This window comes from Aspergillus sydowii (assembly GCF_001890705.1).
Source record: "Aspergillus sydowii CBS 593.65 unplaced genomic scaffold ASPSYscaffold_4, whole genome shotgun sequence".
In the NCBI taxonomy this organism is placed as follows: Eukaryota; Fungi; Ascomycota; class Eurotiomycetes; order Eurotiales; family Aspergillaceae; genus Aspergillus; species Aspergillus sydowii.
Window position 1 is genome coordinate 1,316,203 of NW_024467862.1, and position 27,721 is coordinate 1,343,923.

At 51.2% G+C, this 27,721-nt stretch overlaps 8 protein-coding genes and 1 non-coding gene across 9 annotated transcripts; 2 read left to right on the plus strand and 7 right to left on the minus strand.

Annotated features, from left to right (window-relative positions):
- Positions 1-48: 48 nt before the first annotated feature.
- On the minus strand, positions 49-1,073 carry ASPSYDRAFT_897878 (uncharacterized protein). The gene is made up of 2 exons (XM_040852219.1): positions 466-1,073; positions 49-410 (listed from the first exon to the last, which is right to left on the minus strand). Exons 1-2 carry the CDS (start codon positions 841-843, stop codon positions 165-167), a joined length of 624 nt encoding a protein of 207 aa, XP_040703584.1. The 5' UTR covers positions 844-1,073; the 3' UTR covers positions 49-164.
- ASPSYDRAFT_897877 (uncharacterized protein) lies at positions 1,074-4,126 on the minus strand. Its single transcript, XM_040852218.1, has 5 exons — positions 3,697-4,126; positions 2,240-3,645; positions 1,764-2,183; positions 1,503-1,709; positions 1,074-1,448 (listed from the first exon to the last, which is right to left on the minus strand). The coding sequence occupies exons 1-5, from the start codon at positions 3,800-3,802 to the stop codon at positions 1,305-1,307; spliced, it is 2,283 nt and encodes a 760-aa protein (XP_040703585.1). The 5' UTR covers positions 3,803-4,126; the 3' UTR covers positions 1,074-1,304.
- A 324-nt stretch (positions 4,127-4,450) lies between these two features.
- On the minus strand, positions 4,451-6,402 carry sit2 (putative siderochrome-iron transporter; the record flags this gene model as incomplete). The annotated part of the gene is made up of 3 exons (XM_040841991.1): positions 4,451-5,385; positions 5,442-6,055; positions 6,137-6,402. The coding sequence occupies 3 exons, from the start codon at positions 6,400-6,402 to the stop codon at positions 4,451-4,453; spliced, it is 1,815 nt and encodes a 604-aa protein (XP_040703586.1).
- A 1,740-nt stretch (positions 6,403-8,142) lies between these two features.
- On the minus strand, positions 8,143-8,244 carry ASPSYDRAFT_t76. The gene has a single exon. It is a non-coding gene; the product is annotated as a tRNA-Met (tRNA).
- On the plus strand, positions 8,200-8,777 carry ASPSYDRAFT_898223 (uncharacterized protein). Its single transcript, XM_040852228.1, has one exon. The coding sequence runs from the start codon at positions 8,399-8,401 to the stop codon at positions 8,735-8,737; it is 339 nt and encodes a 112-aa protein (XP_040703587.1). The 5' UTR covers positions 8,200-8,398; the 3' UTR covers positions 8,738-8,777.
- A 1,721-nt stretch (positions 8,778-10,498) lies between these two features.
- On the minus strand, positions 10,499-11,860 carry gprC (the record flags this gene model as incomplete). The annotated part of the gene is made up of 2 exons (XM_040841878.1): positions 10,499-11,224; positions 11,285-11,860. The coding sequence occupies 2 exons, from the start codon at positions 11,858-11,860 to the stop codon at positions 10,499-10,501; spliced, it is 1,302 nt and encodes a 433-aa protein (XP_040703588.1).
- A 3,382-nt stretch (positions 11,861-15,242) lies between these two features.
- On the plus strand, positions 15,243-16,062 carry ASPSYDRAFT_44175 (uncharacterized protein). Its single transcript, XM_040846803.1, has one exon. The coding sequence runs from the start codon at positions 15,632-15,634 to the stop codon at positions 15,869-15,871; it is 240 nt and encodes a 79-aa protein (XP_040703589.1). The 5' UTR covers positions 15,243-15,631; the 3' UTR covers positions 15,872-16,062.
- An 846-nt stretch (positions 16,063-16,908) lies between these two features.
- ASPSYDRAFT_149990 (uncharacterized protein) lies at positions 16,909-22,441 on the minus strand (the record flags this gene model as incomplete). The annotated part of the gene is made up of 4 exons (XM_040841965.1): positions 16,909-19,578; positions 20,079-20,158; positions 20,423-21,613; positions 21,652-22,441. The coding sequence occupies 4 exons, from the start codon at positions 22,439-22,441 to the stop codon at positions 16,909-16,911; spliced, it is 4,731 nt and encodes a 1,576-aa protein (XP_040703590.1).
- Positions 22,442-23,149: 708 nt separating this feature from the next.
- Positions 23,150-27,214, minus strand: ASPSYDRAFT_30623 (uncharacterized protein; the record flags this gene model as incomplete). Its single annotated transcript, XM_040844796.1, has 12 exons — positions 23,150-23,598; positions 23,655-23,788; positions 23,844-24,004; positions 24,069-24,654; positions 24,716-24,875; positions 24,939-24,972; positions 25,032-25,379; positions 25,444-25,558; positions 25,786-26,211; positions 26,266-26,301; positions 26,353-27,017; positions 27,146-27,214. The coding sequence occupies 12 exons, from the start codon at positions 27,212-27,214 to the stop codon at positions 23,150-23,152; spliced, it is 3,183 nt and encodes a 1,060-aa protein (XP_040703591.1).
- Between the last annotated feature and the right edge of the window lie 507 nt (positions 27,215-27,721).

A 27,721-nucleotide genomic window follows, 5' to 3' on the forward strand; every position in this document is an offset into this window, starting at 1 on the left:
ACGCGGAGTCGGAGATAAATAGTACAGTGATAGATCAATGTTGAGACGCAAGGCACGTGCCGGATCGCCAGGATCAGCATTCCTGCGAAAGTAAACAAGCGGGGTTGGTAACATCGTCTATACTAGCATCACCGCCAGAGTCGCACAGAAAGGTACGATCTGGGCTAGGAACCCTCCAGAACTACAAACCCAACAACTAGTTGCTCTTCCGGCATTTCGAAACCCCATATGCCTGCTGCTGCTCCTTGTAGTTGGCTGCATTCAGTGTCCTCTCCATAACGCGCTGTAAATCTCCGTTGGGGGATATCGATTTCTTGACCGTCCATGAGACCTCTGTCGATCCTTGCAAGTGTGGTACCACCAAGTACATGACTCCGGGCTTCACCGTTGTTTTTTTTCCTGCAATATATCTAAGTCCACGTGAGTATATATGCATCAGGTAAAGTAAGGCTAGAGAACACCTACAACCATCCCCGAAAGATAATCCAATTCGGTCAATAACTCGACTTTCTCGATCTCTTCATCAAAATCAAATATCAAAGAATGCTGAGTTCTATGTGTCGATATGTACCCTATTTCCGCGCAATAACCAGACACGTATGTAAATGTCAACCCGGTGATACGATCTGGGTTATCGCGGCCATAATACGCGGTTATAGAGACAAGTTTATCCGTTGTAGTACGTCCTTCCCATAGAGCTCGTTGTGGAGCAGCCCACGGGCGTGCCTCAAGGAATTTCCTCGGATCCCGACATGTAAGTCTCCCGTCAGGAAGCTTGGGACTCGAGACGACGCGTGGGAAATCCCAGGCATTGTTAAAAGCCCAAACGAGAGTCGACTGCATTGAGAAACAAAGAATTGATAATCTATACAAACAAAGATTACGGAGCAAGTGTCACTAACCAATTCTTCAAAGCGATTTTCCTGAGACCGCACGACAATAAGCTCGTCTGTTGATAATGGGAAATCATCCGGGAAAGATACAGTCCGCAGCGAAGTCGATATTAAAATGCGTATCACACGGCCCATGTAGTATCTCTCGCTAAAGGATTTCCTGCCCTTTGATAGCCATATGGTGATTCCGCTGATAACCTCCCCTTCTTCAAGGCTCGTCGAGCCACCCTCGGAGAGCCACTGGCCAGCGATTGAAGGACGTGACCTACCATGATAATCAAACCATAATCCAGGAATCTCGCCCTCATGTCGTGGGCGGCCTGGGTGCCCGCGAGAGAATCGTATACAACTGACCGATTGCAAGTCTGCAGACGTATAGACCCTACACCCATTTGATGCTTCGCTAACCAATTAAGAACCCAGGGATGAGGCTAAGCATGCAGATGGGCTTGGGGACGCGAAGTCTTGTCTTTTTATGACTACCGGTAAGCCAGAGCGCTGTTTTGGTATACTTTCGCACTGTAGCCCGAATTCCACGAGGGAGCAGTTCTCAGCCTTGTTTGTCACTTAGTAAAGCAGTACACTCGGTATCGGCGCTGGGAAACCTACTTCAAAAACAGCGCAAAAGCCGGTTATCCATTGCCCGGTGGGAGCCTCAAGAGTTTGTATCGTTTTCTCCTCTTTTATATAAGGATTGGGTGGCAAGAGAGTTGAATTTGATGAAGGATGGTAGAGTCCAGGGCGATGCTCTATGACTTGAGAATATTTCAGCTCATCACAACTGAAAGTAAGCTGGTTTCCAAAATTTGTGCGTAGCTAAGGCGCATATATTAGACTACAGCGTTTACATGGGAGGGGGATATGGCTCACCAAATACGAGACGACTCGACCAGTCTCCACTGACTTCTCAACCATCACGCTAGTAATAAACTCCCCACCAGGTCCGTCGATGAATGACGATATTTCCATTGAACCCTGTCGGCCAAAGTGAATGCGGCTATCATCGCTGAAATAGAAAGTGACACCGATGAAGGGTGATAACCTACTATGTACGTGCATCACTATCCTTGTAAGTTTTCCGAGCCTTTCACCATTAGGCCCACCGAAATCCAGAGTCATGATAGGGTTAAAACCATGAAAATGGGGCTGTTCTTTTAGTTTGGGGATGAGAGTTACTGTTTCCCTTGGGTAAGAGCGGGTCCAGAGAGGTTGGGTTGTCAGACGATCGATGATAACGCCATCCAAGGAACCACCGCCTTCAATTACCCCCAAAGAAGTCATTTTGAATGCCTGGCGTTCTCAAAGGTGAGTAGCAGTACTGCCTGGTGTATAAAGGAGGAGCTTACATCGAAAGTGGCAACAAGTCGCGTTTGTTGTGCTGCCTTTCGCCCAAATTCGAGACTTCCGAATGCAATATCAGCGTCTCCGTTTCCTATATTCCCCACCCAGGGAGGCCGGCACTCGTAGCAATAGTTCTCAAGAACTACTCTTATACCCGTTATCCCTCGTACACAAGCAGCTATCTCCAGGCCCGTCACACAGGAAGAAGGGGCAACCTTGACTAAATCGCTTGCAGTTGATATAAAGCCCAGTGTAAAGGCGGTGGATGTGTGGATAGACGGGTCGACAAGCTGGAATTGCAAGCCAGAGATAAACTTCTCATCATTAAAAGAGACGGTATATACTAAAATGCCGGTCATTGCAGATTTATCGAAAGGCAGAATGATGCCCCTGTCGTGGAGTCTTCTACTTCCCGAGCGAAGTAGGCCACGGTCATCTACAAACGATTCGGTCCTGATGATTGCTCCGGAAGGCCAGTCATGGGCAAAAGTGTCGGCTCCAGGAGATGTGCTTGAGTTCCCAATCACAGGATGCCCATGCGGACCGTCCATGGTCATATGTTGAGCAAGCAGATGAGAATTGAGCCCGACAAGCCGCCATATTCGACAGCGGTTTCTTGTACGCGCAGAGCCTGAGTTGTCGCTTAAAGCATTTTTAAGCAAAAAGTAGGCAGCCCGCCAGTTCTGATTTGCGGAAGTATCAATCGGCAATGCAAATCCCATTTCGAAATCTGCACGAAATCTGCTCCGCCAGAAGGACTGCGGAAGTGATGCGGGATCAGTCTTAGATGCAACATATTTCGACGCTAATCGCAATTTTTGCACATCGGTGGAATGAAGAAGAGCCAGTATCATAAACAAGACCTCCGAGGGAAGGAAAGAAAGTATATCGTGTGTTGAGCAATAACTGCGCAATGGTATACCGGCAGGTGGGTAGATGCGAAGTCGAGCATTTTGGGGAAACGAACATAATATCTCTGATACATCGCGGTATCGTGAAGGATGAGCCAGTAGAAATGCGAAGCCCTGATCCATCATACTGCGATTTGGGTTACCGACAACCTTCCGGAATCGAGCCGCCCCTCCATAGTCATGCCCTGGAGAGATGAACCTGTACTTGCCCCATGTGGTACACAACAATGTTTGAAAGAAGCCTGTCGCGAATCTGGTGATGTCCGAAAGCCCTTCCGGGACATTTTCAAGTAGAATTTCCCAGCATAACGCATGAAAGCTGAAGCACAATGTCCTAAGTTCGGGGTCGTAAATTGGGACGTAGGACACGAGGTCCGTGTTGGCATTGTTTTTGAAACTGCTACGACGGTCCAGAGGCGCGATTAACTGATCCAGTGAATTGACAAACCCTATACCGCTGAGGTGGGCGCCATCTGTTTCCGTATCATTGTTGCCTTGAACTACTTATCATTAGCTATTATCCGACATGCTGGGGTCCTTGGACGCCATACCAACTCGGAGTCGTTGATACCATTTCAGATCCTTAGCTGGCACAGCTCCGGGCGCGGCAGATGTGCGGCTAATGTGGACGCCGCATATCACACAGAAGTGAAGCATTGAAGGCAGCCCTTAGATGGCTGATATCTGATTAGTTTAACGAGGCCACTTCGCATGCCAGCATGGGATCTTGGTCGTCCTGTTTCCGCATCGATTTCCCTTGGAAAAGAAAAGTCAACATCTGTAAGAACAATTCGCCTTAGAGATGGTATAGGTTCAATAAACATCCGAGAATTTCGTACTTCAGAGAGAGATGGATGAAAGACGAAAGTTGGAAGTAGCAAATAAGCGCGCAGTGTCATGTGACTCGAACCAACAGGGACTTTGCGAATACTTTGCCCGAGTCATTGATTTGAGCGCATTGCGCTGTATAGGGCACTTTGGTTGTATTGGGTTCTCAATAATATCCCGATATAGTGACACAACCCCACAATATATTATAAGATTGTGACTACTAATGCCAATTTAATCAGCGATTGAGATGATAGAAACAATGACGCGTGGTATAATTAAACTAAGTAACCAAGGAGATTCTTTTCCCGTTATAGATAGAACCGATTATCGCCCGACAGCCAGCCGAGAGATTCATGACCATCCCCGGTCCACTCCACTGTATTAAAAATAATGTACACCAATGCATCCCAGATATAAGTTTTAAATAAGAAGTTATATATCTGTATATATACGGACGCAGCCGGGCGCACCCAACTAGAGGATGTTGCCCTTGTTCTGTTTCTTGTCGACATTGAAGTTGCGCCACACAGCGACGCAAGGGAAACCCAGGACAAGAAGGCAAGTGGATGCGATGGCACCATACATCTGGCTCTGACCCCAGGCGTAGTTGACGGCGTTGCGACGATCCGAGCCAATTGGATACTTGATCTGGTTGAGGTAGCCGTCCAGGTTGATTTGCATGGCTTGGTCCTTGAGGTTGTCGGGCAGACGGGATTCGAGGGCCTTGGTGAAGGTGTTATTGTAGATGGCGACACTGACGGCTTGGCCGATGGCACCGCCTAGACTGGAGAAAAGACCGAGGAAGGAGAGCATCATGGGAACACCTTCTCTGTCGGCGGACGCCATGACGGCCATATCCTCGCCGATGACGAGGGTGCCACCTCCGAAAGCGATAAAGATCTGGCACATGATAACGTAACCAACACCTTCATTTTCGCCGCGGAAGTGGATCATCAGGCCGGAGCCCAGGAAGAGGAGGGGAAGGCCGAAGAGGAGACAGGCATACTTGAAGTGCTTGGTGTAGCGGATGTAGATTCCGAAGAGCACACCCCAGAAGCAGGATCCGACGTTGTAGATGTTGAACACGTATCCGGCCATCGTGACACTAAGGCCGTATACGACCATCAAGAAGTTGAGGAAGAACAGGTCCCAGCAGTAGAAGGAGAAGAACGCCAAGGCGGCCATGAAGCAAGCCCCCAACACGCTGCGCTGTTTCAAGAGCTCGTATCTAATGAAGTGGGTACGGGCGACCCACTTCTCCCATGCGGCGAAGACGAAGAAGAGGCAGAATCCGATCACCACCATGGCGATGAATGTAGCGCTGTTGTACTGGGCTGATCCACCCGATGTCAAGCTGAAGGGAAGGAGCAAGAGGACCCAAGCAGCTATCAGCAAGAAAGCGCCCATCACTACAGCAGTTAGCAAGGCCGATGGGCCGAAAAGTTGAACTGGGTCATGAACGTACAGTCGAACTCATGGGTGTAATGAATAATAGACTGGACAACGGTGCGACCACTCGATTCCTTCTTGTACAGACCCATTTTTTCAGCCTTTTTCTGGTAGAACTTGAATACGATGGCAAGAGGGGCAAAGGCGACAGTGTTAACGATAGCAAAAGTGCCGTAACCCCAACGCCAGGAAGCGTTATCAATGAAAGATTGGCCAACAAGAGGTCCGGCGAAGGCAGTGCAAATAAAAGGGGTTTGGGAGAAGGCGAAGGTGAAGGCACGGTTGCGCAGGCCGGACGTATCGGCGATAAAGACGTCCATGATAAGGAACAGCGCACTGTAACCGACTTGGAAAAGGACGTATCCAGCCGCATATGAATCAGGGTTGTTGCAAGCAGCGAGGATAATCAAACCGACAGTGTGAACGCCAAGGAAAACCAAGAAGCCTTCCGCACGACCCCAGAGATTAAGAATCTTCGCAATCGGTAACTTGAGCACACCTCCAATGATGCTTGCCAGGATATTCGCTGTCGAGACCTGGGGGGCTTTCTGGAACTTGGAGAACGCGTTGGGTTGTACAGTGCTGGAGACAGACGATGTAATAGCTAGCAAGAAGAAGCACACCCAGATCCTAGAACCCAAACCATGTAAGCCAAGTGAAAAAGAAGGAAAGAAAAGGAAAGAAGGATTGGTGAAAGAAGATGAGACTCACCAAGCGTAGCTCGCGTAGACAGCCTGCTTGGGCCAGACCAAGGTCGTAGCCTCGGCCTTTTGCACACCCAAGTGAGCATTTTGAGTGATCTGGTCCGGGTTCTGCTCGACTTCCTTCTCGTTCCGAGCAAACAGACTGAGGTCGGACGATTCGCCGTCTTGTACGATATGCTCTTGGGGGGTCTGCGGTCCCTTGGACTCAGTGGGGTTCGACTCGGCCGCACGGTCGCGGGAAGTGAACTTTTCCAGCTTATCCAAAATGGCCATGGTGAAAGGGGGTCGTGTTCAAGACGACCTCGACCAACACTCACAAGGGCAGAAAGAAAGGGAAGGTGAGGAGCAATGGGAGCAAGAAAAGAGAAAAACGGCCACCCGGGAAGGCCGGCGTCGCGTCTATATAGGCAAAGGATCTCGAGACAACAGCGAGGATGGGGGCGGAACGTAACTGGAGAATTTCTTTTTCTCTAGCGCGGGTTTAGTGCGGCCTCTCTCTGCACCCATGGAGCCTCGCCAGCCAATGAAATTGTGTTCAGATCAGATAAGCCGTGGACGGGCCTGTGTTTTGATCAGATAAGTTCTGATCACTCGCTGAGTCAACGGCCAGTCCCACGCCTGCTCGGCTACAATTGGCCCAGAAGCCTCGCAATATCCTTCGTAGCTTTTTCTTTTTCGTCTTCCTCGTCAACGGTGGACCGCCCGGCAGTGTCATGATGGAATCGGCATCCCCGTCAGCCCAAATGACCCTCTGTTACAGACTTGCAAGGATGCACGGTTGCACCTGCATGCGAGGACGCAGGGATTACGGAGTCCAGTCAGCCCACGCTCCTCGCACAGACTGAACAGGCAGGGCTGAAACCAGTCTCCCCCTTTCCGGTCTGCTCGAGTGCTCGCGAGGCCACGATTCCAAGTCTACAAGTGTTGGCGATGCAGCGGCGAGATTTTCCGCGCGTGGGGGGGTCGGACTTCAACACCACGTTTACAAAATTCCAAGCCAGCTAATTAGCTGTTAGCGTCCCTTTGGGTCCGTGGGCCACGCATCGAGATCATATGGTTCGTCCTTGGCATGACTGGCAGCACTGGACCACCCACTGACTGTGGCATGGGTTGGCAGTGANACACTTAAAACGTTTACCGCGAGAATCGCGCCCCAGTGCTGGACCTGAATATAGAAGCAAACTGAGACCCGATATAACCCTCGGCAACTAGGCGAATCATATAGATGGACTGGCTGCGACCTCGGAATTATCGTTCCCAACTTTGCCTCAGTATCCCACTCAAAGGGTCTGGGATTAGACTGGGTGTCGAGGAAAAGCAACAATCGTGGCGTGCCTCTTGGGCGACCGTGGCGCGTACTCTGTAAAAATTACCCATAAGCCTAGGCCCTTCCTTGATCCTTCCCAACAGCTCGGTGCCCTAGTGGCAATGTGATTGGTATGGGATTTACGAGAAATTTTCCATAATGGTTGCGCCGAAACTCGCAACTCGAACGACTCGTGCAGCGCAGCGACATCGGCTGCCGTTGTTGAGGTGGTCACTGGTAGTGGTCGCACGGTCGCACCGAAACTCTCCGCTGGTAAACCCCCGGTTGGGCTCGGGTGTGGCACAATCAGATAAAAATTAAAATTATCTCAAACCTAATCACTCCCGCGATATCCCGTCCAAGGGTCTTTATGTCATCCGACGGATCATCCAGTCTATGGATGCTTGTGTGGCTTACGGTTGTCACCACGGCAAATAACGTCGTGAAATTAGTCGGAATCGTCCCATCGTGTCATCGTCAGACGGAATCTGCCTGCCCACCCATCAGGAGCGGTCGCCCGATGGCGCTACTGCACCTGCATTGTGCCGCTGGTGGGCGAGACTAGCGCTGCGTTCGCCGAGAGCTCGTATGGATTAAAACGTGGCAAAGTGTTTATATTACTAGGACGAGCTGTGGCTGAAGTCTGAGTTCACGGTTTGAAGTCGAAGAGAAAAAAAGAAAAAGAAAAAGAAAAAGAAAAACAATCCTGCCTCCAACGAGAATCGAACTCGTGCTTGCGGATTGCAACTCCTTTAGATAGGAATCGTCATATTATGAGACCGCCGTCCTAACCACTAGACCATGGAGACGTTGCTGCCGATTCCGGCGCTCACTTGATTTTATGACCAAGTCTTAAGGTCTTTCTACCTGATACACCTCAATTCTGAAAAACATACTCCGTACTATTAATGCAGTACTATTAATGCAGTTTATGCAGTCTGCTTTCTCGATGAATGATTCGTCATGAGGCCGAGCTACTTAATGTGGCCACTGGCCAGTAGTGCAATATTTGTCATGCACTCCGCAATGCCAGTGGACCTCCGCGGAAATGAGCAGTCTATACAATCTACCCTTCCCTTCCAATCACAGCCTAGAAACAACAAATCCCCTAAAGAAATAAATCGAACAACTCAAAAATGCCCCAGCCGGAGATATACCCAAGCTATACAAGTTCCTCACAAATCCTCGTGGCAAATTCAGGGGGAACCAACGGGCGTAAAACTGCCCTCCTGCACAACGATCGACTCGACCCGCCGGGTTGTCGATCGACATACCACACCCTGGAGATCATACTCATCGTGAGCCGTGTGGGACAGTGCGTATGATCGCACCAGCGAATCGCGAGTGATCTCCAACGATGGATCAGATCACGGATCCGGGATCACTGCAATCTGCATTCTGCATTGATCATGCTTCTGCAGTATCTGCTCTTTATGGTGTACTCGCGAGACTCGGAATCCACATGCCATTGACACTCATTCACCTGGTCCTGGTCCTGGCTGCCGCGTGTCGCGTGCATAGTGCATGGCTGAGTACCTGGCAAGTTGGCAACCTGCCTAAGTGCATCGACAGTAGGCGCTAGACAGCGCACCTTCGGCCCATGGACCATGGTTCATCGTATATGCAAGTCGCACAGAGCACTCCGCATCCCATGCTGTTACCCCTGTCCCTAAGTTCTGACTTCTGACCCTATCCTTGGCTCTGACTCAGCCTGAAGACCCGAGGAGAATATCGAGTATCGAAGTCGACCGTATATTCAACTCTCCACAAACATCGGTCCAACGAACACCCGTTTAATCAGTAGTACCGTCCACGAATCGCATCAGTTTCTGTCCGGCGACTGACTCGCTGCAAAGGCTTGAATGACCAAACCATTAATAATCAGCGCCTATCGTGGAGATCCCCAAGAAAAATCACCGGTAATCTCGTCAAAGACGCTAAAATTATAAAATATTCCGTGCAAACATAAATATCAATTACCAAGATAAAACGGCCAAATAAGCTTCAAGGCAACCAGAAGCTTGGAAATTGCACTGGGGCTGTACTACGTAGATTGCTTTTAGTAACGTCTTCTAGCTTCTAGCTCCACAGATTCCACGGCACTAGACTCCTGCAGAATATAAATAGTCAATAAACTACTTCTGGATATAGCATGATTACCGGTATCACGGATTGGCGGTGATCATTCTGATAATTTAACTCCGGAGTCCGGAGTACAGTTATTTCCTGCCAATTCTCGGTACTTGGCCGAGTCTCCTGATACCGAGTCCACACTCCACTCCACACACTACACATTACGCAGTCCGAGGTCGATGACTCTGACCGCCAGAACCGGATGCGGCTGCGATGCGGTTGCGATGCGGCTGTCAATAATACTATAGACCTTCGGTGAGTACTCCGTACCTACGTACATACCTAGGGACGTGGTACTTAACCTCGGAGTATGATCTACATACGCCCGTGACGTATTCGAACTCAAATTTTGGTTATGCTTCCAGTTTTTTCACACGCAATTGAGTACGATATGGATTAGGGGAGCGAATCGTAAAATGCAATGTAGATCATTACATTGTCTATCATTGTGGACTGTACACTATGTGAGCGGTCTGTTTGTTTAGAGACCAGGCCAGGCCGCTGAGCATATTCTATCTATATACATAATAGTAGGAAGAGTGAGAATAAAAGAAAGAAAAGGAGAAACAGGGTTGTATCATATAAATCAATCCGCTGTCAAGAAGGGTATTCAAAGGGTTGACATGAATCCGCTCATAGAACTCATCACCAAGATTGGGTATATGTTGCAGTAACCAGAAGTGAAAAATAAATGGAGGATGAGAATATCAGAATGGAAGGAAAGGACAAAGAAAACCGTTTGAAAGGCCAATTCTGGACCAAAGAAAGCCGCCGAGCATAAATCAATGACAGTGTCGAAGGTAGGGCATCGATTAAACCATATATATAGGTGTAAGAAAAGTGTGGCATGAAAGAAGGTTCGGTTCGAAGCGTGGTCGGAACCGAAGATTAGAAAATCGAATCGTAGAAGGTGAAATAGTAGTCCCCTCATTATCTTCCCCATCTCCTCGCCGTGGGTGATGTCTTGCCTGCCGGATCCAGCGAATCTTGACTTGCCCGACCGCTGGCATCCCCGCTGGAAGGATATGCTGGTTCAGAAGTGATTTCGATCGTGGTGTGCTGATACACCTTGCCCATGGGGGCCAGCTCAACATCGCCGCCCTTGATAATATCCTCCGTTGAGCCGTCACGGGTCTGCTCGTCTTCATCTGGGCCGTTGTATGTACGGATAGCGCTGATATCCGTCCGCATAAACTTCGGGTCCGTGGTGCTATTGAGATGTTGCCCGCGACCCTTGCTGCTGGGGAACTTGTTATAGCTCCGATCAGCACTGGGTTCAGATTCGATGATAAGGTTTTTGCGGGTGAGCGTATAGAGCAGGACGTCGACAAGCCCAGAACTTGTAATCAGCGCACCGGAAACGCAGAAATACACGATGCTTGGGGTTTCGCCTCGTGCGGTTGACATTCTTCCTGCTGCCAGAGGAAGGGACAGAATAATGTAAGCGAGTGGGTATATAACCATGTATCCGACAACTCGACGAAGGCGTTTCAGACTCTCAATATGACTGCTCCCCAGGATAGCGGACTGCTTGATACGTCGACGAAGTTGGAACCATAGGACAGCGTATAGGGTAATCGTGCCAAACTCGGCGAAGAAGATCCAAACATAGTGTGTCCAAAGACGGATGCCTTCATAGTCTTCACTGATCCAACACTATTTTAGGTTAGCCAGGAAAACAAACAATATGGAAACCAAAAATAAATCTGAACTTACCCAAGCCCCGGCAGGTACGAAGACATCAGCCCCATGGGACGCAAGTGGGATGATGACGAGAACTCCAACAAAAACCCAAAGGCCGATCACGATGATAACGAACGATCGATAGCTCAGCTTCTTACCCAAGGCCACAAGGTAGAAGGTATGGAAGGCGATGGCGAGCACGAAGATTCCACTTGCTGGATCTCCAATCTGGAGCCACAATCCTTGGAGGAAGCAGGCTGCTGTCCTAGCTTCTACTTTGTTTTCCGCATACCATTTTGCACAGATCAAAAACGCGATAGACTGTTGGATATCCGCAATGACCAGGTTGTAAATGAGAATAATATACTGATTGTAACCGATATACCGCTGGTAGTTGCCGCGCCAGAAGACGAGTCGGTAGGTAACAAACGAGATCAAGATGAAGGTGGCAACGGTGGAGAGAATGGCCATGACGAAGACAGCGACCAAGCCTTTACGGTGGTCGTTGGGGAGGGGGTCGATAGAGAGTTCCCCTGTATCATTTTCCGTATAGGCCAGCCGCGGTAAGAGAGCATGGAGGCCGTCTTGGCCGCCACTGGAAAGCAGCATCTTGAGGAGACTCATCGTTTTCGTGTTGTTCAGTATAGTACAATGCCTGGAAGCGACGTGGGCATTATTCGAGGGGACTTGTGCAGGCCGTTGTACTTCGGCACTTTGGCAGGAAATCGCGCTTCGGGACGATGTACCGGGGCTGGTCGAGTATTTGGGGAGCCAGGCCTGCGGCGACTTTGTAGGTTCCAACAAGAATAAGGTTAGATCATCCTGTCCTTTTCTTCACTGAGGGGCAGGATATTATCCACTTTCACAGAGGAATGACCAAGACCGTCAGGGAGGTGGAATGAGTCTTGAACGACAGAAAGGGATCATTTAGCCTCCGACTGACGTATAAAAGCAGATTTTAAGCCTGGTGCGGTTTTTGGGTTTGCACCATGTGCCGTGAAGCCAGCAACCCCACGAGGTGTACCGAAATTTCAGACGGGGTGGATCAGACTGGAAGGCGTGAGCGGCCGAATCCGAGGAGGACTGAAGAGTGATGGGCAACTGGGGCCAATGATCAGACAGGGGAAAGTCAAGGTGTGAGCGAATTAGGAGAGGGACGAACGCATATCTTCCGCGAAGTGGTCCGAATTCGACTTCAGAGTATGCTGCGGGAGATTCGGAAAGTGGAAAGCGAACCACGACAACGAATAGCCGCCCCAGGTCTTATATTGTCTTCCTTGTGCTATCAATTACTGGAGGACAGGGCCAGGCCAATCCCAACTAAAGGCAACGCTCAGATGTTGGTGGCCTGAAAAGCCCCCTCGCTCGCAATGGAGCCGGAACCCTGCACATAGCCTCCTGCAAAGCCGGATTCCCAGTGGGAGGGAAATGATACTGTACTGGTCCTGTCTGACGCCGCCAGCGCCTCAAAGGATGAAACGACTGTGGCCTCGTAGCCAAATCAAGCGTGCCAATACTTGTTGCCCAGCTACGATGACTTAGCGCGAAAGCTTGCCTGCGCCTGAGGGGGTCCGCTGCATGGAAAAGATGTCGACGCTAGTAAAACTTGAGCGTCACCCCGCAAGACAAGAAACTGTGCGATTTACCCGGCCAAGAGCTGCAGAGCTAGCAAGCCTAGCATGGCAATCAAGAGTAACTCCTCCAATAAAACGATCGTCGGTCCAGCCAGGTCCAGTGCGACTGCGCCGATGTCTATGATGAGTTTATGACCCGCTTACTGCGCCGATCGGGTGAATTCTGGGGCGGGTGCCGGATAATGGCCTGTTTCGGGGCAAGTGTTTCGAAGATCTTAACTCTTGTTCTGAAAGCGGAATCCGCAGTCAGTCTTCTCGAAGGACGATCAGTGGTTCTGGTTAGTGCGGCCCACGAAAAGCCTCTTTCTGGCGCGTTAGCAACTGAGAGATGTCCATCTTCATCAACACGGTTCAGCCTCCTGGGGCTCCGGTATTTCTCACCAGTCACCACCCTCTGTGCCGTGGACGGTGGAACGGTGGAACTCTGTGCGGAGTAAATTCATTTGCCTCTGTCGCCATCACCTGCAAGAGCAAGGTACAGTAACGGCGAGGGGTATTCAGGATGCATCTAATTGGTCTTTTGGACCTTACACTTGCCAGCCCATCAATCGGAACACTTGTTGGCTATGCGGCATTCTCGACAGAGTAACGGTTTCTCATTGTTGGTATCGCTTGAGCCTGTTGCAAGGTCCTTTGCCGGGGTCTGCGAGATTGGCCGGAGATTGAGGGATAGGCCGTCATGTTTCGTTTGTGTTTGGTGTTGATAAATACCGGAGTCCAAGTGAGACTTGAGCAGTTGAGAAGAGTGCAATCCCGGAGCGACTCTTTCTCCGCGGGCCCGTTTTGATTCCCTTTCTCTCGTCTTTCCAGTTCTTTCCTTCTCCTGCTTCAATGGTTGAGACCGCAGTGAGAGCTCTCTTCGATCCTTCGTCTTTATCAACGATTGAAAGTATGCTGATACTAGGTGTGCGCCAAGCAGCACCATGCATCGCGAGCTTATGTTACTGCCTCCATCAAACAATTCCCCGGAGCACGAGACTCCTCTACAGCCAAGCCTGGCACCGCGATGGTGAACCCGAGATCAGGGGGGAACACTCGTTCTCGGCCTCGAAAAGACTTGAAACAACTGGACGGTGTCGGGGATGGGCTCCTCTTTGACCCCGCACACCATGATAGCTTGGATTCTGGATCCTCTGCGGGGACAAAGCGTCACCTTGACCCCTGGCCAGAAGGAGGATCCAGAAAGCACTTTTACTTTTGCTGCACGAATTGCAATTCCGTCACCTTCTCATGGATTCCTGCTCCCACCGGCCACACTTCAGCTGTCATAAACGTGGGGCATGCTGATCTGGTTCCTGTTTCGAACTTCGGACGAAGGGAGGATCCATGGTTCATATGAATCAGCATTGAAGTAAAATTCACGGTGTACTTTCCCCTGGGGATGATGGCTCCATGAGTGCCATTCTGCATGTGGGCTTTCGATGACTCTTCGCCGCTTCGGTCAGTACGGGGGAGGCCCGCACCGGTCGTTGGACTTTCACTTCAGCATCGATGCGCTATTTGACAATGGTCCATAAGTGATTGCGGCGCTGCGCTAACCCCCTAACCCACCGTGGCGGAAACCCCATCATGACCTTCCCCTTTCCTCCTAGTTCTCTGTCTCAGTCATTGAGTTCAGGCCTTCGCCGAGCATGATTCGTTAGTACCTTACAGGTTGCCCGGCTCCTCTCTCATTCATGCCCCCGCTTGTTTCAGCCACGCTGTCAAGGAAGCGGTCTAGAAAAAGCTTTCAAGACATCAACGGTTCGGTACTTCGGCAGCGACAGATGATAGAACCTCATTCCAAAAGGGATGGCGGAGGAAACACCAAATGTTGGTAGAACAGTGGTCAACCTCGCCATGGTTCTGAATCGAGCCTTGCACGCGGGCGGTATCTTAGACCAAAACCTTGCTTATCATAAGGCTTACCTGTGACAGCATTACTCGCATGGGTTTCAATCGCCGTCGTTTGGTTTCCCGAATATTGACATCGATCGAAAGCCTGACCATGGTTCGACAAAAACCATCAGGTCCTTTCCAGCAATGAACTGATGATCTCAAGCTCCATCGCTCGTATTTGACAAATTTGCTGTCACCAACCCTATCGCGATTCGCGAATACCACAGCGGGAGCGATTCGGATACAGAAGACGTATTCAAAAGAAATTTTGCACACAGAGTCACAGACTTGTTCCAATCCCACACTCTCGCCGAGACCTATGCGGTCATGTCGTACCGCCGGATTTGCCGCTCCCGCCTGATTTTCATACGGAGTGCGCGTCCATCACAGGTTGAGTGAAATTATATGGCGTGGTAACTTTCATAGATCAGCACTAGCAATGCAACCTGTAGTGCCACATACCACTACGAATTTGTGCATGGACCTCTAATTCTGGAGCCTGGGGGGGCGGGGGGCCAAGAGATTGAATACTTGCCTTGGCGATTTGCCGTCCGCAATTGGCAAAATATATCCCGCCGAGGCCCAAGATACTCGAAGCAAGTCTGGAAGAGGCTTAACCGTGGAAATCTCGATTACTTTCCCCAGTCGCGACGGACACGATCCCGCCATAGCCCCAACCCTCGATGAGGCTTAACTGTCAAGATACAACCATGCCATATTTTCGCATGAGAATGCGACTCTGTGACTGAGACTCCGGCACCTTGTTCGCTTCATTTGCCGGGCGTATCGGATAATCTGTCCGAGGATTTCCCCTGGTCGCCTGAACTAACACAAATCGGGACACCGACCCTGTGCCTCCTCAGAAACAATGGCATCCCCTGATGCGACCTCACTCGCGAGATACATCCAGAAGGGGAGCGCACTGCGAGGCTTTCTCCTCACTCTGATCACGGAAGTATTTTTCTTGTGCTGCCTGCAGTCTCCCTCAGTGCCTTCGTTCTCTTGGTTCCTGCTCAGGTCGTATGGACGGACTCACTTCGAGCTTCGTAGCCAAGCCAACGAATACTGCTTCAATTTCCGATGTTCCCCCGGGGGCCTAGTTTTCTGATGGTAGCGGATTGGGTATTGAATGTAGTTTGGCGTTTGGTTGAGCTTGAAACTAGTTTGGAGACTCCCTGTGAGTGTGGCCTGTAGCACCTCGGCAAAGGCACGGTAAGTTTTGTTTTGGGCCAGTCGGAGAGAAGCTATATATATAAATATCGGTATGCCTGCCTATCTGTGCCTTACTGAGCAGTGAGCATGCGCTCTCTTCTGTTGGCATATAATGCAATAGAAAGATGGCCTAATACCGCTAGTGGTTTCTATGGTCGAATGGTTTTTCACTATCTTTGGCTTCTCAGCAACTGCCAATGAGCGAGAATGCTCATGTACGTAGTAGACATTGGCCCTACATCAAAACAGACTGTCCAGACACTCCCATTGGTCGTATCTTGCGGTATCGATATACACTAGAGTAACGAAAGACTACAAGTGTATAGTGTAAATAGTACTAGCAGTGAGAAAAGCATAGGTAAATTGCAATAGAACCCCGCATGCTAAACATTATTACGGCAGTAGCAAGAAACCTATATTCCCAATTCTAGGTTGAAGACAGCAGCAACAGCAGCAACAATAACAGTAACAGACTGGGTTTGAACCTTCTGGGAAGCCAGGGAAATATACAATCTCGGCCGTCAGGAATCACAGATCGCGAAATCGATGAAGAAAAAGAGAGGCAGAAACAAACGCCCCAGAGCAAAACATGGTTATGGCTGGGTTCTCTTGTGTAACAGCAACATTGGAGGAAAGAGCAAATGTGATAACTAAAATAAATCGGACCGGCTCCTCCCTCTGGAAAATAGAAAACGGGGAGGGAGAGAATATGCAATACAAGGCAAACGAGCTCTTGGTATATTAGATGAAAAAAAAGAGAAGAACAGAGAAAAAAAAAGATTTCATTTCGTGCCGTTTCTTCGTTTCATGTGTCATCACGCTGTTGTAGATGGAAAGCAAAACAAGGGGGAAGAAGGGAAGGAGGGAAAACTAGAATAGCACGGTCTGATGCATCAATTGAATTGTAGACAGTAAATTTGTTTGTTCGTTTTTTCATCTTCTCCTTGAGTTCCGACTATCCCGTCGCCCGGTGTGTGATCCCTCTTCACCTTCGTCTTCCTCTTCAACGGGCGCGGGTGTGCGGCGTTCAGTGCGTCGCTTCGGACGACGGCGGCGGTTGGAGCTGATATTGCTGGCCGAGTCATCAGGTGCCAATGATTGCACGTCGTCAAAGAAGTCGTCGTCGGTGCCACTTTCCCATGGGTGGGGTCCGGGGGTGCCTAGTCGAGCTTCGACAAATGTGCCTCGGCGGTTTTGGTTGGCGATCGATAGGCCAGCACCGCGCTCGCGCAGGGCAATACGTACGGTTTCCGCTTTGCAGTGTAGCGCCTCGAATGCGTCTTCCAGAGCTTCCATTCCAGCGTAGATTTCTCGCTCGACTTCTGCTAGAGCGGCGATCTCCATTTCCTCGTCTAGGGCGATCGGGCCGCCAAATGAACCTGGAGAGCCTGGTCCGCCGTATGGTTGGCTCATTGGACGGTCGAGCGGGTTTGGCGTAGGGCCTCGAGACATCCGTCCAGTGCTGAATGGGGTGTTTGATCGGCTGTTGCTCCATCGATTGGGGGTAGAGTCCTCGGCTCCGCTGCGAAGGAATCCATCGAAGCGTCCTGATATCAGAATATCCCACTCGTCGTCGCTGATGGCTGCAAGAGTGGCTAGCACATGGTGCATTCCGGGGTTATTCAGCATGTACATTGCAGTTTCGGGATCCCGAGGCTTAGATGACAAACGGTACAGTCGCTCGATCGCAAAGGATGACGAAGTGAGAGCAGGCGGCCGTTCCCGGGGCTGTCCATCCGGTCGTGGGGTCGGCGACGTGGATGAAATTCCTAGCAAAGCACGGAAGATAGGTCTCTGGTCATTTCCAAGATGGGTTAACATGGCGAAAGTAAGGGTCTCATCATCAACCTCCTCTGGCGCACTAGTTGGCTGCTCGACTTGCTCGGTCAGCCACTTGTCAACAGCGAGTTTTGTCTTGCGCGACTGTCGAAGGAAGTGGTCGCGGTACTCTTCCGGAACGTCAATGTCCATCTTCTGCATAGGGATATGCTCTTCACCAGATACATCCGCTGTTCCTAGTTCCGTTGTAAGAATGAATGGCGGCCAATTAGGAAATTCTCGACGACCGGATACCAGCTCTAGTACTTCGCCCCAACTGACACCTGACGGGATATCCTCCAACTCATCATGCTCGCACATCAAACAACGACACGACTCGGACGAGATGTCGCGGGCAAAAACAGCTTCTAATCGGTCGAGTAGGCGACGAGCCACGGACCTAGACCCTGTAGCGACAGCAAGCGAACCATTCTTATTTACAACATGCTGGTAGTCATCTAGAAGACGACTGAAAGGTTCAAACACCCTACTAGCCGCTAGATTGGGCTGAACTTGAGGTTGATCGCCAAAAACCGTGTTTAAGAGGAGAGATTTTGGCACTTGGTAATCTAACCCTCCGTTATGAAGTAGATAATCAACCCGAGGGTTTGAAACTGGGACATCTGGCGGCGGCGGCGGCGGAGGCGGAGTGCCGTATGTGGAGCCGGTAGTTGGCGGACGTCCATGATCCATGGCAATCTCGAACGGTGTTCGGCTGCGATTTGCAGAAGCCGGGCGATTCGACATGGAGGAGCGGGTTTGGTTGCGAGACGGTGGCTTCTCGGGGCTTCTGACTCTGGAAGAGGGCGATTGACGAGGCGCTGCAATAGTTGCGTCGGAGCCGTTGGCGGAGTCCATGCCTACATCTCGGACTGGTGGAGAGCGAGGAGGAGAGACAATAGAGCTCCGCTTGCGATCCGGATCGAGTTTTGATTTGGATGGTTTGTGGCTAGCGGTCCGAGATGGCGAGTCTTTACTGTAACTTGAGCGCTTCGCTTTCGGGGTCTCCGGTCGGACGGTCGACTTGCTCGTCTTGCTGCTATCATCCTTTTTAGCGCGCAGGCTTGACGATGACCGATTCATGTCTGTTTTAATTCTGATCTTTGTCTTTCCATCCTTCGTCTTTTCCGTAGCTTTCTCTCCTTTATCATCGACGGTGCTTCCTTTTCGCGAATGCTGATCCACGCTGGTCAACGGGGGACTTGGCGGCGCATTCCGACTATCATGGTGCCGTTGTTTGGTGTCATCTTTATCTTCATCGTCCTGATTCTGCTCGGTTAGGTCGGTCGGATCTGGTGTAGGGACGCCCGGTTTGCCGACGGCCTCCCTGCTATGAGCCTTCGAAAAAGTAGGGTATGGTAAACTCGTTCTCGACTCGAGGAAGGAAGCCGTGCCGGAGCGGCTGGCGCTGTCGAGGCCGGGCATGGAGGACCGACGTTGTTTGCGGGACCTTGGAGCGGAGGTAGAAGGGGTGGAGGAGCGGACCGGTGGTTCGGGGTCTTCTGGATCCTTGGTTGACGGTCGGCTGGTTTGTTTCTGGGACGACGTCCTTTGTTGACGGTGTTTTGATTTGAGAGAGGTAGAAGATGTAGATGAGAGTTTCCTATTCCGTTCCCTGTTACGATCGCGGTCATTTAGTCTCAGCGGCAGAAACATGGCGTGGGATGGGCTCGAATTAATGGAGGTTCGTGGGTTGGAAGGTGAGAGAAGACGACGGCCAAGGAAGCACTGTCTTTCTTCCTTTTTATCCCCTGCTTCCCTTGTCCGAATTCGTTTTGTGACTGACTAGTTACCTCGTGAATGTGAATGACAGGTTTGCCGATCGGGGCAGCTCATTGAAGTGAACAATCAATCGAGAGTCGAGTCTGTCTCCGATGCTGTGGTTTTCGGAGCCTGGATACGTTGGGTGCGTCTGGCGCTTAGGCGACTGGCGACGTCAAAGATCGCAGATCTGAGTGGTTGGGTTCGCAGCTCGGCGCTTATGTCATGGAATCACCAACAGCTTGCTATCTTTAGAGTCATGCGACATGCGTCGCTCATGGGGGGAAGGCACAAAAAGCAGCCGGGGAATAATGAGGAATCGAATCGTGAACGGCGGAGGCTGGACGAGGATTTTGCGGTGAGAAAGGGCCCAGGTAAATCCCCGCTGAGACCCGTTTAGTCGAGAATAGCGAGGCCTAGTGCGACGGGGTGTTCGAGGCTGGTGATTGAGTGGAGCGACGTGGTGGGTGCTGCATGGAAGCCCGACGAAGACGTTGGAGATGCTTAAGTAGGCCGAATTGGACAATGCTGTTGAGCTTCGAAGGTGCTGGATGAAACGATTGAAGTATTGCAAGGGTACAATGTAATGGGAGGCTAGTGTTTGCTGAAGTTGTGTTGTCGTGGGTTTGTGAATGTGATGGAGTTGCCTGGTTGTCTGCCTGACAGCCTTGCAGCCTTGCCGCCTGAGGCGCTCATTTGTAGTCCTTACAATGCAGTGTCTGGTGTTGATGACAAGCAAACACAAACTAAAGAATTTCATTTATATTTGAAGTAATGTTTTCAAAGAACAGATCATCCATAGGTGCTGTCCAGTAGCCAGGAAAAGCGTCACCAATCGTCGTATCAGCCGCATGTCCAGTCTATCTACGTTTCACCGGAGACGTCTCAAGAACCCAATTCCCGGCCTCGATATGAGCAGTAGCTCCCCGCCGCGCAGCCCGCATCACCTTTTCGTTCGCAGGCGTCCTCTCTCCTGTCTCCCGGTCCCAGACCCATCCCTCCTTTAGCCACATCCACGTCAAGTAAGCGCGGAGTTCCTTGTCTTGCGGCAACACTGATTTCCATTCGGGAGTAAACCCTGCCGTTGCAGCACCAGTCCCCTGCCAATCCGTAGGCAAACCCCGCAATTCATCGCGGCAGAAAATCCGCCAGCTGTCCAAGGCATAAGCCCCAACCCCAGGAAGATGCGCGACTTCCCAAGCAACGCGCGGGTCGTCGTCGTCGATGCATTCGTTCGGCTTGACGTCTCTCCCATCTGTCTTACGTGGGTAATTGAGTTTCCGGTACCGTTTACCCCGGCACGGCGGGTAATTGAGCCACGTCTGCGCTAGGGATATGCACTTTCTTGCTCGCTGGTTTTGAAAGCCGAGGCGGTTAATCATGGCTGTTAGCTCTGATGGGTCTGCTGCAGCCATCGCTTCGATCGTGGGGTATCTGTTAAAGACCTGGAATAGGATCGGAAGTGCGACGCCGCCCCGGGTACGGTTGAGGAAGATGGTAGCAAGTAGTAAACGGAATGGATCGTGCGCGAGTTGTTCCTGGACTAGGCCGAATGCTGGCTCATCGATTGGTGGAAAGGGCAAACAAGACTCCTCGTTAAGTAAAGGTCCTTGGAAATATGGTGATACCTTTGTTGGCTTTGAGCGAGGCTTTTTCTCCGGGATTAGTGTAGGGTTTAATGAAAAATCAAGTTGCGGTGGGGTCTGTTCTCTGACACCGACAGCAAAATGCGATGACTTAACCGGGCCTATGGAGGCATCAGCTATCCCGCCGAGATCATCATCAGCGTCACCGAGCTTCGGAGATGTCAGGGGAGCCGGAGATGGCGTAGGACTATCCTCCAGGTCACTTGGTACGTCACTCAAAGTCGAATCGGATAAGAGGAGATCGGAAGCTAGACCCATATCCTCAAGCAACCCGAGAACATCGTCTGGGACAGAATGTCCATTAGGAGACTTGCACGAAACTTCAACATCAACTGGCTTCGAAACTTGGCTGTTCACAAAGTATTTCGACCTCACCTCATCGCCGGCAGTCAACCCCGACAAATCATTGGCTTCTAAAAATCCAGTACAATAGGGTCTTCAACTGCTGTACCGCCCTTGAGAGCATTCGTATTTGAAGACGCTTTCGAGGAGCGTTTTTTCTTCCTTGGCCGACTTTGCAGTTTTGTCTCCTTCTCACCCTTTTTAAGCGCCGGGGCCCCTTTGGTCTTGCCTTGGGTGGCCTTTACAGGAGTTTGGCTCGTTTTCTTTGCAGGTTCTTCGCCGCTGTTCCGCTTCCGCTTGCGCTTTTCCTGCGGCTTCGAAGGCTTTGTCTTCACGTCCAACCCCTCAGATGAGCTCGAATCATCAACCTCCTCTCCGAACGTAGCCCCGTCATCAAACACATGGTATTGTCCAACCTTTGTAAGATAGTACCTTTTGATGTCAAGAAGCACCCTATCGACAATGGGCCGCCCGAATCCAAGCACCCGAGCCTCCGCACGTACATCGCGAACAAATCGAGCCCGCACAGATCGCGAAACGGGGTACCGCTTCTCCCGCATGAAACTGTGTTCGCAGATGAACATGAGCAGCGGTGTGTAGAGATCATCCACGGGGGTCGCCGAGAGACCGGACCCAAAGGCAACTTTTGGTTCCTCCGTGTTATTGCGCCCTTCGTTTTCATCATTGTCGCTGTCTTCTAGGTTGATAGCCGGCGTGCTGCGGGGATTGGACGTGGGCTTTTCGGCGTTGCCATGTTTGGGATTTGTGTTCGATGCGACGACGGCTTTGTTTCCTATCGCGCTTCTGGTTTTAGAGATCGCTGTGCCATTGCGCTTAGATGGGGTAGGGGTTCTTCTGGAAGAGAGGCTATTCTCCTCTTCGCGGCCGGGTCTTGCCATGTTTTGTCTTCGCTTGTGATGCGATCTAGTAAACAAGGATGTGTAAGTGATGGCAGAGTGAAACGATGCGAGGCACAGAGGGTAGTGAGAGTTGAAGTGAGAACAACAGTATAGATCACTATAAAAAAGAGGGACTAACACAATCGCTATTCATAGACATGGAAATTGGCTCGCATATTGGATTCACTCACAGGAAGACCACACCAACTCCGCGCCTCCACCAGTCACCGTTTGCGGCGCGCGGAGTTTCTACGCCTGGCCACAGAGTTGAGCATAGAAATAATGTGACATATTGTAGTTATTGACAAGAGAAAAAGAATGGCCCCTCACATTTCGTGACGGTGATTTGGCAACGTTGAAAAACCCGGGGAACGCAGCTCGGACTCGGAGGAATTTAAGCGCAGTGAGCGCACAGACCACGTGCCCACAGTCCAGCAGAAGTATGCACTAGAAAACAGTGCTCAGTTCACCTAACAGCAGTGGAATTTGCTTATCTGCTTCTTGACCGAGGAGGTAAGATCTGAAACTATTCGAACATCGAGCACTGTATGAGTCGAATATCAATATCTTATAAACCACTCGCAAACTGATCAAGATCATCCCGTAGATCCCTCTAAATAACTATATACATCGACCTTTCTAATAATGTATTGACACCACCGTGCATTAGAATCGGAATTCCCTGACCAACTATACAATATACACCGCCTAGACAGCAAACCCCCCAGAATTCAACTGTCTCGGCTCCCCCGCAGCCTCAAACGTCCCATTCGCCAACACCCGAATCGCCTGCGCCGTACTCGACCCTGGCGCCATCCACGTAACATTATGCCCTCGCCCCTTCATAAAATCCACTGTGGCATTATCATACGCATACTCAAACGACACCCGATTAGGCACAAGCTGATCATGCAGACGCGGTTTGGCTAGAGCTTCGGCGGCGGACATGCCCTCGTCAACTGCGTGGATGATGTTTTGCACTGTGGCTGTGATAATTCGGCTCCCGCCGGCGGACCCCGCGAGGAAAAAGGCTGTGCCGTTGGGGTGGGTGACTATTGCTGGGGTGCAGGAGGAGAGGGGGCGTTTGTGCGGGCGGATGAAGTTTGCTTCAGAGGGGATGTAGCCGAAGGAGTTGGAGGAGTTGGGGATTGAGAAGTCTGTAGCATGTTAGGGCTGGGTGAGTGGTGTAGTGTTTTAGAGGTCATGTACGAACCGTCCATCTCGTTATTCATGATTATGCCTGTCTCTGGGACGACTAGCTTGCTTCCGAAGAGGAGGTTGATTGTTGTTATGGCTGAGATTGCGAGGCCGGAGTGGTCGATTGTGACGAGATGCGATGTTCCTGGTCTGCAAGGTTGTAAGATGAGGACTGTAAGACAAAAAATAGAGTGGGAGGACATACGTATCCAAGCTCTCAAGCCCCGCTGGGTCATACGCGGACACATTCTGCGTCCGCAAATCCGAAATCTTCCTGCGGATATCATCGACAGTCTGCTTCTTCAGCATATCCTTTTCATACTCCGACACCCCCTCGACGAATTCCGGGTCTCCTAGGACCGTCCTCTACCGCACAAGTCAGCCTAAATCCAACCCATTCAACCACACCAATTAGTTAGACGGCACATACCAACCCATACCCAAACCTCATCGCCTCATCCATGCGATGGGTACTCAGATTCACATTATCCGGCCCAAAAAGCGGCCCGTACGTATCCAGCACCTTCAGCATATTCAACGCAACCGTCCCACTCGACGGCGTCGTCGTACTCGTCACCCGATACCCCCGATAGTCAATCTGCGAAATATTCCTCACAACAGCCTTATACCCTCTCAGATCCTCCAGCGTCATAGTCCCATTGGCCTTCTGCAGCGCCCGAATCGTCGCCTCTGCAATCGGGCCCTCGTAAAATGCACACGGACCTTCAGACCCAATCTTCTCAAGCGTATCCGCATACCGCTTGCGCGTGAGCCTGTCCCCGAGCTGAACCCGTGTGCCGTTCGGCGCGAAGTCAATCGCCCATGACGGATCGTTCACTAGGAAATTGCCTACGTCGTCATCACTTGTCGCGGAGTCCATGTAGTGCACTATGTCTGCGCCGACGGGGAATCCGTCGCGTGCAGTGCGGACAGCCGGCTGGACTACGACGGACCAGGGGAGGGTGCCGTATTTGTTGTGCAGGTATTCCAGGCCGCGCAGTTCGCCGGGGACGCCACTGAGAGAGAGAGTTAAGAATCCAGTTTTCGTACTGCAAATGAATACTTCAGGGAGCATACCTTGCTAGCCCGCCTATCGTGGCGGCCTTGGTGTTGTTGTCGAACATTTCCTCAAAGGCTGCTGCTGGCGCGGTCTCACGGAAGTCGATGTACTCGAATGTGCCGTTGGGAGCCTTGACCAGCATAAAGCCGCCCCCGCCGATGCCGCTGTGGTACATCCCTGCATCTATTAGTAGCTATCCTAAGGCAATAATGACTAGGCTAAAGGTTGGTGCGAACTTACCGACAACGCCAACGCAAAGCATCGTCGCGACCATCTACAAACGATTAACACAAAAAAAAAAAAAAGCAGCTGCAAGGAGAATAGGAAACGCACAGCATCAGCTGCATTCCCGCCCATCAGGATAATGTCCGTACCATGCCGACTGCAGATGGCACTTTCGCTCGCGACAGCGCCCCTCTTCCCGGGTTGGACTCCAGCCTGGACATGGTCGTACCTGGATCTCTCATGCTGACGAAAGTAGTGATCGGACGAGTCGTAGTCTACCGGGGATGGTAGTACAGTGGGGAGGTGAACAACCAGTAACACCAGCAGGAGGGTAGTACAGAGCGAGAGTTTCAAAACACGCGACATGGTCGGCAAGGGACTTGTTCCTGCTTTGTTGTGAAACAGGCTGGAATCGGCGGGGCTGGATGGTTGAGAAGGCCTGTTGGAGAGGAGTGGCTGGTGGTACCATCGCAGTCTAATATGAGCGCTGATGGCTGCTAAGAGTACGTTCGGGGCTTACCTGTTTCTCCACATCGGGCACACGACAGTGACACCCCTGCATCTCCTGCACTTCAGGCTCTCTACGACTCTCCGCTGCACCAGACCGGTGCGGACGAAGAAGATCATAGATGAACCTGGCAGGTGGGTGAGGGGCACGCGCCGTTTTGACTTTTGGAGACATCCTTAGATCCAAGGAATGACCCGCGGAATTGATAAGCAGCGGGCAGCGAGTGGCGGACTGGTCCCGCTTAGCCGTTAGTACTGGAGAAGTTGGAGTTTGGGCGAAGATTCCTGGAAATGATGGTCGAACGTCTACAGAGTATTCAATATATGATATAGCATATGCACCGTACATCACTACCGCAGTCCCATTTCGCTCTTCTCCTTGCGCTTCTCTCCGTCGTACGGCACCGTGTAGGCCACTGCCTGGCGCGCCCACGCAACCGTCTCCTTCCAGACCTCTGGGATTTCCTCCCCCGGCGGCAGCACCGTCGCAACCAGGCGACGGCCCCAGATCCCAACATACCATTTATTTGAAAGCAGATGCATGCCAACGCCGTAATGCAGAAATATAATGCGCGCCGTCCAGTCCCCGTCCTTCAGCCGCGCCATGAACTCCTCGCTGATGTGGATTGGGAAAGCGAGGATCCCGCCTTGTTGCTTTCCCCGAGGCCACTCCTGGACCATCTCTTGCAGTGTCGTCCATGTTTTCTTGTACATTTCCTGGTGTGGGCCTTCGTCTGTGTTGATTGTGCCTCGTAGGTTGTCGAGTGACTTTAGTAGATCCCTAGTCGGGGTTATCAGTCTTCTTGTCGCTCTTTGCTAGTCTGTGAGAGCATACCGTTTTAACTGCACAAAATACTTGTTCTCTTGCGCTCTAACCCACGTTGTTAGACAAGTCGACAAGTGATGGAAAGCAGGGACTCACTCTTCTATCTTCCCCTTCCTCAAAAACACCTCGGGCTGTCTATAAACAAGCCACGCCTTAATTTCCTCCGGCTGCTCAACATTCTCCAGCTGCTCAAACAGAAACGCACATCCAACAAACAGCCGATGAATCTCCAACACCTGCAACAGCGGATCAAAGCTCTCGCGGTTCTGCGACACACAAGGGTATGCAAACGCGCACAGCATGATAAAAATCGAGCAGATGAACGCCGGGCCCAGCGTCTCCGGCGACAGATCCGCCAGCACTCTACTGAAAGCCGAGCATGCCCGATTCTGGTACTTGAGCGCGATCTCGAGCCACTTGCTATCGCCCTGCTCGAGGAATGCCTGATGAAGCGCCGAGAATGCTAGGATGATATCTAGCAGAAACGGATTCGATGTCGCGATCCGTGGGACGGCGATCTGGAAGTACCCGGCTTCTAGCACGTCGGGGCGTAGAGTGAATGAGGCGTCAATGACATAGTGATGTAGGAGTTTCATTTCCAGCATCCGCGTGTGCGCGGACCACCCCTCGGAGATCGTGGGTGTATCATTGGAGTCCTGTGGAGTGAGGGGGAATTGACCGTCTGCTTCCCCGGCAGGGGGGTAGTCGCACTCTAGACCGCGCTTTTTGCACAGGCTGCATCTTGGGAGCTCTTCATCGCACTATAGTGAAATTGTAAGAATGTATAAAAAATATAGGGAAGATTTACCAAGTGGTAACGATGTTGATAAACGAAACGAGATTGATAAAGAGCTCGGCGAGTAGATGTGCCTAGGGAAAAGGAACCAACCTTGACATGTCTCTTTTTACATTGAAAGCAACCCCTCCGGGACTTTGTATGGCTGCGACGAGAGGGCATTCGCGAGATATACAAAGGATCTCATAGGACGAAAGAGAGGACAATCGAACCCGAGCCAGACAGACGCCAGGTCGGCCTGCGGATAATCCTGGGACCTGGGAAAGAGACCCGCAGAGAGCTGATCAGCCGATTGACACGCAGAGTGATAGCGATGATTGGCGCATTAATGTGGTGCAAATGGCGTGTATTTGGCGGGTGTCGTATTTGTCGTATCCCAGAGCGAACGTGCAGCAAGCAGAGCAGAAGAAGCTCGACAACGGGCCCGCGCTGGGAATGGAGTGATCTGACGTCTGGGTGGCCGGTGGCCGGAGCCGACTCACCTAACTCCGACTGACTAATAGTCCCGCTCCAACTCCGCGACTGCGAACGACTGCGGTGGAGTGGAAGGTTTGGCGATATGGCAGTTCCAGAGTATGAAATGGATTCATGACTTGCCTCGGCCTGGACGATGGATCTCGTCAATCATATTGTTCTGCAGCCGAGCGGCCGGATGATCAGGGTGGATAA